This window comes from Macaca fascicularis, chromosome 14 (assembly GCF_037993035.2).
Source record: "Macaca fascicularis isolate 582-1 chromosome 14, T2T-MFA8v1.1".
Lineage (NCBI taxonomy): Eukaryota > Metazoa > Chordata > Mammalia > Primates > Cercopithecidae > Macaca > Macaca fascicularis.
Window position 1 is genome coordinate 8,630,368 of NC_088388.1, and position 11,071 is coordinate 8,641,438.

General features: G+C 55.2%; 1 protein-coding gene and 1 long non-coding RNA gene across 2 annotated transcripts; one reads left to right on the forward strand and one right to left on the reverse strand.

Moving 5' to 3' along the window:
- Positions 1-217: 217 nt before the first annotated feature.
- On the forward strand, positions 218-3,559 carry AP5B1 (adaptor related protein complex 5 subunit beta 1). Its single transcript, XM_005577240.5, has 2 exons — positions 218-737; positions 837-3,559. The coding sequence occupies exons 1-2, from the start codon at positions 588-590 to the stop codon at positions 3,321-3,323; spliced, it is 2,637 nt and encodes an 878-aa protein (XP_005577297.2). The 5' UTR covers positions 218-587; the 3' UTR covers positions 3,324-3,559.
- Positions 3,560-9,773: 6,214 nt separating this feature from the next.
- Positions 9,774-11,071, reverse strand: LOC107127248 (uncharacterized). The gene is made up of 2 exons (XR_006692038.3): positions 10,408-11,071; positions 9,774-10,282 (listed from the first exon to the last, which is right to left on the reverse strand). It is a non-coding gene; the product is annotated as an uncharacterized lncRNA (long non-coding RNA).

The window sequence follows — 11,071 nt, forward strand, 5'->3', positions numbered from 1 at the left end:
CCACCCCGCTCCGCCGCCCCTACCCACTCCCCTCCGCCTTTCCTGCCTGGGCCTGAGGCGGTTTCGGGGAAGGGGGCCTACACGGCGGGACAGTTAGTCAGCCCCCGCGAAACCGGCGAGTCGGCACCTGCGGGAGGCGGTGGCCCCGTTACGCCCCGCCCCACCCCACCCCGCCGGGCCTTGGCCGCCCCCGCGCTGCGCCCCGCCCCGCGCCGCCAGTCCGGAAGGAGCCGGCCGGCCTGAGCGCCCGCGGCGGCTGAGTCAGGCGGCGAGCGCGGCCCGTTACCGCGGGCGCCGGGGGCCGGGGTGGCGCTGTGGTTTCGGTGCGGGCCGCGGGCTGGAGGGCGGCGGCCTAACGAGCTCTCGGCACGCACCCTCCCTCGCCCTGCTCCTGTCCCGTCCCGCGGGGGCCCCGGCGTCGGCCCTGAGAGCCCTGGTGTCACCGTGGGAGCCGGGCGCGGGTCCCGTCGGCATCTGCGCGGCGGCCGGGAGTGACCGTAGCCCCTCGGGGTCGGCGGCGGGCCCGCGCTCCTGGTGGCTGCGGCCTGAGGGTCCCTCTCCCTGCGCAGGGGCCCGCGCGCCTCACGATGGGGCCCCTGAGCCGGGACGCCTGGGCCCAGCGCTTGGGGGCCTTCCGGGCCAGCCCGTCCGCCTTCATGGCAGGTCCCGAGGGGGAGGATTTGGGTCGGGACCTGCTGGGCGACCTGAGGAGTGAGAAGCTGAGCGAGCAGACCAAGGTAGGCCCCCACGCGTCCCCTGCCCCTGCCCGCAGAGTCACCCCAGCCCGCCGCGTCCTGAACCTCATCTTCGTGATTGCCTCCTAATCCCCTATCCAGGTTTCCCTGCTGGCCCTGAGCTTGGAGTACCCTGCCCAGCTGTGGCCCGACGTCTCTGCGGCCGAGGTGGCCGCCACCTCCTTGTTGGACACCTTGGTCCTCCTACCCCCGCGGCCCTCAGCTCTCCGTCGGCCCCTGCTGCTGGCGGCCACCACAGCCCTGGCGGCGGGCGGCGCGCTGGGCCCCACCTCGGGCGCCTCCTGCCGGCTCCTGCCCCTACTGCTCGGCCTGGCCGCAGGCAGCGATCTGGGGCGAGGCTTTGTCCCCGCCTCGGAACAGCGCCCCTTGCAGGCCACCGCCTGCGAGTGCCTGCGAGAGCTAGAGAGCTGCAAGCCCGGGCTGCTGGGGGGCTCCCTGGGGCTGCTACGGGGCCTGCTGGGGCAGGAAGGCCCCGTCCAGCCGCTCAGCCTGCTGCTGGCCCTTGCTTTGCGCAACACCTTGGTGCTCCAGTCCCGGGTTGGGGCTGGCCTAGGGGGACTGCTCACGGATAAGGTCCCCCCAACTGGGGGTGGTCCCTGGGATTGGACACTAGTGGAGGAGGGCGATGGACGCCTTCAGCCCCAAGCACCCAGCTGGCCGGCAGCTGAGGAGGGAGAGGGGGAGCGTAGTCTTACAGCACGAGAGCACAGCCCTGAGGAGGCGCGGGAGCTGCGGGCTGCGGTGATCCAGCTCCTGGACACCTCCTATCTGCTCACTCCTGTGGCCCAGGCCCAGCTCCTGTGGCTGCTGGGCTGGGCCCTGCGGGGTCTGCAGGGACAGCCACCCGCACTCTTCAAGCCGCAGCTGGTACGGCTGCTAGGCACAGCACAGCTGACACTGCTGCACGCCGTGCTTGCCCTCAAGGCGGCCTTTGGTGAGGCCCTGTTCACAGCCCAGGATGAAGCACTGCTGCTCCGCCGGCTCACCTTGGCTGCCCAGCACCCTGCTCTGCCTCCGCCCACCCATCTCTTTTACCTGCACTGCCTCCTGAGCTTCCCTGAGAACTGGCCGCTGGGTCCCGAAGGTGAGGAGGCTGCCCCACTGCTGCTAGGGCCTCAGTTATGCCGTGGTCTCCTGCCCAGTCTCCTGCATGACCCGATGGCTCTCCTGGCCCGCCTGCATTTGCTATGCCTGCTCTGTGCTGAGGATGAAGAAGAGGAGAAAGGCCAGCTTCCAAGCCCACGGCACTACCTGGAAGAGCTGCTGGCCGGCTTGCGGCAGCGGGCAGCCCTGGATGAGGGCCCCCGGGCCTTGGCCACTGTCTGCTTCCAGGCCTCATATCTGGTGACCCGCTGCCTGGCTGGGCAACCTACAGTGCTGACCCCCTTGATCCACGGACTGGCCCAGCTATACCGAGTCCGGCCCATGCTGGCTTCCCACTTTGTGGACTTCTTGGATCAGGTGGACTCTGAGCTGAGGGAGCCCCTGAAGGTGGTGTTGCGGCAGGAGGTGGTGTCCAGGCCGGGCAGGGATGAAGCTCTTTGCTGGCACCTGAAAATGCTGGCAAAGGTGGCAGATGGAGATGCCCAGAGTGCTACTCTCAACTTTCTACAGGCCGCAGCTGCCCACTGCACGAACTGGGACCTACAGCAGGGCCTACTGCGGGTCTGCCGGGCGCTGCTGCGGGCAGGGGTGAGGGGTGGCCTGGTTGACTTGCTGCAGGTGCTGGCCAGGCAGCTGGAGGACCCTGATGGGCGTGACCATGCCCGTCTCTACTACATCCTCCTGGCACACCTGGCTGGACCCAAGTTGGGGGTGGCCCTGGGCCCCTCGCTTGCCCCACCTGCACTGGCCTCTTCACTGGTGGCCGAGAACCAGGGCTTTGTGGCAGCACTGATGGTGCAGGAGGCCCCGGCCCTGGTACGGCTGAGCGTGGGGTCCCATGGGGCCAAGGGCCCACTCCCAGTGCTGAAGCTCCAGCCGGAGGCGCTGGAGCCCATCTACTCTCTGGAGCTGCGCTTCCGTGTAGAAGGGCAGCTGTATGCACCCCTGGAGGCTGTCCATGTGCCCTGCCTGTGTCCTGGTCGCCCTGCCCGCCCTCTGCTCCTGCCGCTGCAGCCCCGATGCCCGGCCCCCGCACGGCTGGATGTCCACGCCCTTTACACCACATCCACTGGTCTCACGTGCCATGCCCACTTGCCACCCCTGTTCGTCAACTTTGCCGACCTCTTTCTGCCTTTCCCGAAGCCCCCAGGGGGTGCTGGGCTGGGTTTCTTTGAGGAGCTCTGGGATTCCTGCCTGCCAGAGGGTGCCGAGAGTCGTGTGTGGTGTCCACTTGGGCCACAGGGCCTGGAGGGCTTGGTGTCCCACCACCTGGAGCCTTTCGTGGTGGTGGCCCAGCCCCCTACCAGCTACTATGTAGCGATCCACCTGCCCCCGAACTCAAAGCTGCTGCTGCGGCTAGAGGCGGCCCTGGCAGACGGAGTGCCTGTGGCCCTGCGGACTGATGACTGGGCTGTGCTGCCCCTGGCGGGGGACTACCTCCGTGGGCTGGCGGCTGCTCTCTGAGCCCCGGGAGACCAGGTGGGGGCAGGACTGTGGCCCTTGTGGGGGCCAAGGCACACTCCTGTAGCTCTTTCCCCAAAACCCTGCATTCCCCAGTGCCCTCGCTGGCTTGTTTTCTTTTGGCCCCCGGTTGGGAGCAGGCTCATGGGGGTGAGGGTCTGTCTTAGTCTGTTTTTGCTGCTTTAGCAAGATACCTGAGACTGGGTAAGTTATAATAAACAGGAATGTATTGGCTCAGAGCTCTGGAGGCTGGGAAGTCCACAGTTGAGGGCCCGGAGCCCAGTGAGGACCCTTCTGCATCATCCCATGACATTGGACAGAATGGGAGAGCGAACCCATTCCCAAGATAGCAGCCTGAGTTCACACAGGAGGGCAGAGTCCTCGTGGCCTGACCACCTCTTAGGGTCTAATCTTACACTGTTACAGTGGCAATTACATTTCAACATGAGTGTGGGAGGGGACAAACATTCAAACCGTAGCAGGGTCATAGGCCCTGAGAAGGCTTCCAGACAGAACCCAGCACTGCAGAGCTGCAGAGTGCCTTCTCACCCAGACGCACTAGCGTTCTCCACAATCCCTGCCCAGGAGGCAGGGGGAAAATCTCCTTTCTGCTTCCCAGAGAGGGTCTGGCCTTGCCCAAGGCCTCCCAGTGATTTAGGAAGGAGGCTGGAGCTAGTGTGGACCTCCTGACCTATCAGACAGTACTTTTCTTTCTTTGTTTTTGGGGGAGGTTAAAGACAGGATCTCACTCTGGCTCTGGAGTGCAGTGGTGCGATTAGGGATCATTGCAGCCTCTGCCTCCCAGGCTCAGGTGATCCTCCCATCTCAGCTGGCCTCCTGAGTAGCTGGGACTACAGGTGTGAGTCACCACTGTATTGTTTGCAGACAGGATCTCCCCGTTTCCTAGGCTGGTCTCGAACTCCTGGGCTTAAGCGACTCTCCTGCCTCAGCCTCACCCAAGTGTTGGGATTACTGGTGTGAGCCACCACACCCGGCCAAGCCAGCGCTTCTCCACTCCCAAGGTTTGCAGGCTCCCTGCCCCAGGGAGCTCACGCCAGGCAGGCCAGTGGACCTAAGCCAGAAACAGAAAGGCCGCAGTGGCTAGGTGGTTTCTTCCCCAGGAAGAGAGCTTCCCAAGCTATGCCGATTAGAGCCAGCTCTAGGAAGGGCCTGCTAATAAGGTCTAGGAGCTGAGACTAAGCTTTTTCTAATCTCAGCCCCTAAGAAATCTAATTTGTGCTTAGGAATCTTCCCAGGTAAGAAGAACTAGTTCCTCTAGTTGTTTTTTTTCCCCAAACATGCCAACACTGAGGATTGAGCTGTGTGGGGTCAGCTCTGCTGCCAGGCACATGTACGTTGCCTCATTTCATCCTTGCAACAGCTCTGCAGGGCCCCGCAGGTGAGGAAATCTGTAGGCAGGAGCGGTTGAGTGATTTTCCTAAGGTCACCCAGCTGTTTGGTAATAGTGTTTTGTCATCTGGTAGCAGGTTTCCATTACCATGCCATCAGAGCAGACAGCCAGGGTCACAGAGGTCCAACCCTCTCTGCCACCTTCTGCTGCCCCTGCCTCATGGGCTCCCAGCCACAGGTTCCCCATGGGCCAGCTTTACCCCTCCTGATCCTTCTGACTGGGGCAGGCTAGGAGAGGAAAGACGGGCCTGAGCTGGGTGTGGTGGCTCATGCCTGTAATCTCAGCACTTTGAGAGGCTGAGGTGAGTGGATCACCTGAGGCCAGGAGTTCGAGATCAATCTGGCCAACATGGCGAAACCCTGTCTCTAACAAAAATACAAAAATCAGCCGGGCATGGTGGTGGGCACCTATAATTCCAGCTACTTGGGAGGGTGAGGCAGGGGAATTGCTTGAACCCGGGAGGCGGAAGTTGCAGTGAGCCAAGATCACGCCACTGCACTCCAGCCTGGGCGGCAGCGAGGCTCTGTCTCAAAAAAAAAAAAAACCCAAAAAACAAAAAACCGGCCTGGGACAGTGGGACTGTTAATAGGTAGTCAGGAGGCCTGTCTCAAATTTGAGATGTGACAGTAACTTGCTTTGTCACCTTGGCAAGTCATTTCCCAATCAGGAAGGGGTCAGTTTCAGGAAACAGAAACTTCTCCAGCTGTTTTTGGCAGAAGGGAATTTAAGGGAATCAGGGTACTTAACAAAGTACATGGGAAGGCTGGAGAAGTCGCCTCCAGGAGGCTCCCACTGGAGCTGAGATCAGAACATACTGTCCTGCCTGCCATCCACCCCCTCTAAGCACCCCAGAAGCTGTGCTTGGGCCCTGGGACTTGGGGTGCAACTGCCACTCGTGCCTCCTGACACCCACAAAGCCAGAAGCTTGATGCTGCTGCAGAAGGACTGAATATCCCCAAGGCTGGGCCCGCAGGGCAAACTTGCTTGGCCCTGTTTCCTCCATCCACATCCTTCAAAGGGCATCTCATTAGTGGACTCCATTTCTCTCTTCCACAGAACTCCAGTGGCAAGGGAATCCAGAAACGTTTTCTTTTTGCCTGGAGATGCTAGTTGTTAGCCTAAGAGTAAGGTAACTAGTCCACGTGAGGACTGACCATCCTTTCACCCATCTGCCCACCTGTGCATCCATCCCATTTTATCCATCCATTCCTCCAGTGGTGGACACCACATGACCTTCAGCTCCCCCGACCCCAACCAGAACTGTGCTGCAATGGCCGTTCTTATATGCCCTTATGGACCCATGGGACAATTTCTCTGTGATACATACTAGGAGCAGAATTGTTAAATCATAGGGAATGCATGTGTTTAGCTTGGCTAAGCAATGTTGGAGTAAAAGCTTTTGGTTTTGCATCTTCTCAGCATTCCTAGGGAGGCACCAAGAGGGAGGATGGCACTGAGTGAGCCCACCTGAGATAGCTTCTAGACCCCAGCCCTCTGTGTTCTCAGAATCACACACTGCTGCTCATCACTTCAGCTTCCTGAAGATCATGGCAATAGCAGCATGCCTGTAACTGTCCCAAGTACATCCAAAAATTCTTCCTGAAGAGAGGGAACCAAAGTCACATGGGTCACTTTGTCCACCTGTGTGGATGTTGCTCATGTTCACATACCTTTCCTTGCCTCCTTCAAGGCAGGTCTGGCCACAAGTCCAGCTCTGGCTAATGAAATGTGAAGGGGGTCAAGGGCTGGGCGGGGTGGCTCATGCCTGTAATCCCAGCACTTTGGGAGGCCAAGGCGGGTTGATCACCTGAGGTGAGGAGTTCGAGACCAGCCTGGCCAACATAGTGAAACCCGTCTCTACTAAAAATACAAAAATTAGCTGGGCGTGGTGGCGTGCCCATAATCCCAGCTACTCAGGAGGCTGAGGCAGGAGAATCGCTTGAACCTGGGAGGTGGAGGTTGCAGTGAACTGAGATCGGGCCACTGCATTCCAGCCTGAATGACAGAGCGAGACTCCTCTCAAAAAGAAAAAAAAGAAAAATGTGAAGGGGGTCAGTTTTGGGGCACAGTATGTCATTGCCAGTGCTCATTTTTCCAGCCCTCTCTTCCTCTGCCATGACAGTTGGGGAAGTACATGTTGCCATGGAGGTGCTAAATAGCTGAGTCATAATCTCACCTTGATACGCTGTAACAAATGCCCTGGATTATCAAATTAGTTATGTAAACTAAAAATCCTAAAACCCCACCGACTGAACAGACGCCACCTCGTGGCCAAGGGGACCTCAGAAAAAACCTAATTCCTGGCCCTGACAGGCTGGGAGGTCAGATGCAACTTGTTATACCCCATCCCTTTATGGTTTAGACACAACTGCCCAGCATGAATGAACAAAATAGGGATCATGAGATGGACAGAACAGACTCTGTGGCATAAGATACCAAATTGTAAACAGGACCTAAGGCCATGCCAAGCAAGGGTTAAGTCATGTAGGGCCCCCCTTCACACTCTGCCTCCCCTGCCCCCCACTTATGAATAAACTATGTTCTAACTGCACAAGGGTTTTTTGGTTTTTTTTTTTCTGTAGCAGCTAAAAAGCTTAAAAACAAACACTTTTTTTTTTGTTTGTGTGTTTTGTTTTTTTTTTTTTGTTTGAGACGGAGTCTTACTTTGTCACCCAGGCAGGAGTGCAGTGGCGTGATCTTGGCTCACTGCAACCTCTGCCTTCTGGGTTCAAGTGATTCTCCCGCCTCAGCCTACTGAGTAACTGGGATTACAGGTGTCCGCCACCACGCCCGGCCAATTTTTGTATTTTTGTTGTTGTTGTTGTTGAGACGGAGTCTCGCTCTGTCGCCCGGGCTGGAGTGCAGTGGCCGGATCTCAGCTCACTGCAAGCTCCGCCTCCCGGGTTTACGCCATTCTCCTGCCTCAGCCTCCCGTGTAGCTGGGACTACAGGCGCCCGCCACCTCGCCCGGCTAATTTTTTGTATTTTTAGTAGAGACGGGGTTTCACCGTGTTAGCCAGGATGGTCTTGATCTCCTGACCTTGTGATCCGCCCGTCTCGGCCTCCCAAAGTGCTAGGATTACAGGCTTGAGCCACCGTGCCCGGCCAATTTTTGTATTTTTAGTAGAGATGGGGTTTCACCACATTGGCCAGGCTGGTCTTGAACTCATGACCTCAGGTGATCTACCCGCCTCGGCCTTCCAAAGTGTTGGGATAACAGTCGTGAGCCACCGCACTCGGCCCAAGCACTGGCTTTGAGATAAGCAATATTAAAAACATTTTCAGCTCCACCAGATGCTGACTGACTGACCTCTAGCCACTGTTTCACCAGCCATAACTACAGCTTTGGTTGGACAAGACTGATTTCAGTAATTTCTTCCCGACAAGATGACCACCCACCATGGACTGGTTCTGGCTGGCTTACAGAGCTCCTGCACTTGCATGTCTTCATGTCCTGAAAAGACATTTTGCCATATAGGGCCTAATTATAATACATGTAAATGTTAAGTCTTCACCCCAGAGTGACCATGGGTTGTATGTTACATGCATGTTTGTTCAATATGCGTGTGTCAGAACCACCTTCATGAATATTCATAGCTCCTTATGTAACCTATTGAATAGGTATGTTTAGTCAATCCATTGAGCATGAAGCTCCTACCCTAACCCCTCCTCCTTTGAAGTTCCTGTCTCTGGTCTTGACTGGAGGCATGCTTCCCAGCGGGTCTCACTCCCTTTCTGAGGCTGGAGTGCAGCGGTGCGATCATAGCTCACTGCACCCTCAAACTCCTGGGCCAAAGTGATCCTCCTGCCTCAGCCTCCAGGTACCTAAGACTACAGGTGCATGCCACCACACCAGGCTAATTTTTAAAATTTTGTGTAGAGATGGGGTCTCACTATGTTGTCCAGGCTGGTTAAGGCCTCCTGGGTTCAAGTGATCCTCCTGCCTTGGCCTCCCAAAGTGCTGGGATTATAGGTGTGAGCCACCAAGCCCAGCCTAACCCTTTATAAGAAATAAAGTCTCCTCCTTTCAAAATTTATAAACTGTGTATATTGAGTTTCTTTTTTTAGTTAACAATTATCAATAATACACTTTATATGAAACAAGGGGAAAGATATTGCTTAATCTCTATTTTACATGGAAGGAAGAAAGTATGAATTGTTTGTGCAATGGGTTACAAGGCCCTAATTAGGGTTGCTAGGTTTAGCAAATAAAAATATTATATAGGATTTGCATTTAAATTTGAATTTTGGAGAAACAATGAATTTTTTTAGTTGTTAATAGGACATACTTATACTAAAAAACCAATAGGTGTTTCTCCAAGGTTCAGATATAATTGGTGGCTTTTTGTTTTGTTTTTGTTTTTGTTTTTGAGACAGTCTTGCTCTGTTGCCCAGCCTGGAGTGCAGTGGCGTGATCTTGGCTCACTGCAACGTCCGCCTCCCGGGTTTAACCCATTCTCGTGCCTCAGCGTCCTGAGTAGCTGAGATTATAGGTGCGTGCCACCACACCTGGCTAATTTTTGTATTTTTAGTAAAGACAAGGTTTTGCCATAATGGCCAGACTGGTCTCCAACTCCTGGCCTCAAGTGATCCACCTGCCTCAGCCTCCCAAGGTGCTGGGGTTACAGGTGTGAGCCACTGTGCCCGGGCTATCACCAGTGTTAAATCATGTTTAGCCTAAAGCTGCCTTCTTACATATTTTAAGTCTGGCTTAAAGGTTTCTCTGTACATTGTGAACTATAACCTAAATGGACTTGTAAGCAGACTGTAGCCAACACTTGTGGCAGTCACTGAGTTTTGGCTAATCAAAGGTGGCCAACTGTTCAAACTGTGTTCAGATAAGGGAAACACCAATCTGTAACCAGTCTGGCTGTTTCCTGTATCTCACTTATGTTTTCTGTACTTCATTTTCCTTTCTGTCCGTAAATCTTCCACCACGTGGCTACACTGGCATCTCTGAGCCCACTCTGGCATGAGAGGCTGCCCAATTCTTGAATTGTTCTTTGCTCAGTTAAACACTGTGAAACTTACCTGGGCTAAAGTTTTCCTTTTTGACACTGAGCATCCTGTATTTTATCTGTTGACCCTGGATTGATATTTACAGCTTCTTTCTTCCATACCCATTCATGTTCCTTTAGTTCCTTTACTTAATGAGGTGACCCAAACTTCATTCCTGAAGGGTCTTGAGTCCTTGGTTATTCTGCTTGTATTGGGTCACTTGAGGCTTTCATTAACACTGTCACTGAACCCAGCAATCCTCAGAGATGTCTCGGGGATCCCCTGGGTACGACGGACTCCTTGTCTCTGTTGTGTGGCAGCAGCAGCTCCTTGGTGGACAGTCAGGGTCAGTCTTCCTTTTAGAGCTCTTGGCCCCCAGGCAAAGCGACGGGGGCAGCCTTCCAGTTCAAAAAAACCATGCAGTGTCAATTCCTGGCAGCATTCTCCCTTGGACACTGAGGCCTCTAAACCTTCGATGGAATGGGAAGACAATATTTTGTCAGAGGCTTTCAGGTAGGAGGACAATGGTAGCAGCGTAGGTCCCCAGTGTCGCCTAGAGAAACAATATGGAATGAGGAGAAAAGATAAAATTATGCAACAGCAAGCCCTCAGGATAACTTGGAGACAAGAATGCTCAAACTTAAAAAGAACAAGAAAAACAAATAACATAGAAATTACCCGGCCGGGCGTAGTGACTCAACGTTTGTAATCCCAGCACTTCGGGAGGCTGAGGTGGACAGATTCCTTGAGCCCAGGAGTTCGAAACTAGCCAGGGCAACATGGCAAAAACCTGTCTTTACAAAAAATACAAAAATTAGCTGGGCGTGGTGGTGTGCACCTGTAGTTCTAGCTACTTGGGAGGCTGAGATAGGAGGATTATTTGAGCCCTGGAGGTCCAGGCTGCACTCCAACCTGGGTGAGTGAGACAAGAAATAAACGAAAGAAAGAAAGAGAAAGAGAGAGAGGAAGAAGAAGGAGGAGGAGGAGGAGGAAGGAGAAGGAGAAGAAAAAAGAGAGAAAAAGGAAAAACAAGTGACAGCTCAGACTTTTCTTCCCACATGCCCATTCCAGCCCCACCTGCCACAAGACTGGCTGACGAAAACTGGGACAAAGGAGAGGAGGGAGTTGTAAAGGGCTTAAGCTTGATCTAAGACCTCACCAAAAACACTTAAGTACACCTTGAGCCTGAAAATGTTCAAAAGTGTCTGCAGTAGTGTCAGAGCTGGGACAATATGTGGAGGATTTAAAAGTACACATGAGGCCAGGCACGGTGGCTCATGCCTGTAATCCCAGCACTTTGGGAGGCCGAGGCGGGTGGATTGCCTGAGGTCAGGAGTTCGAG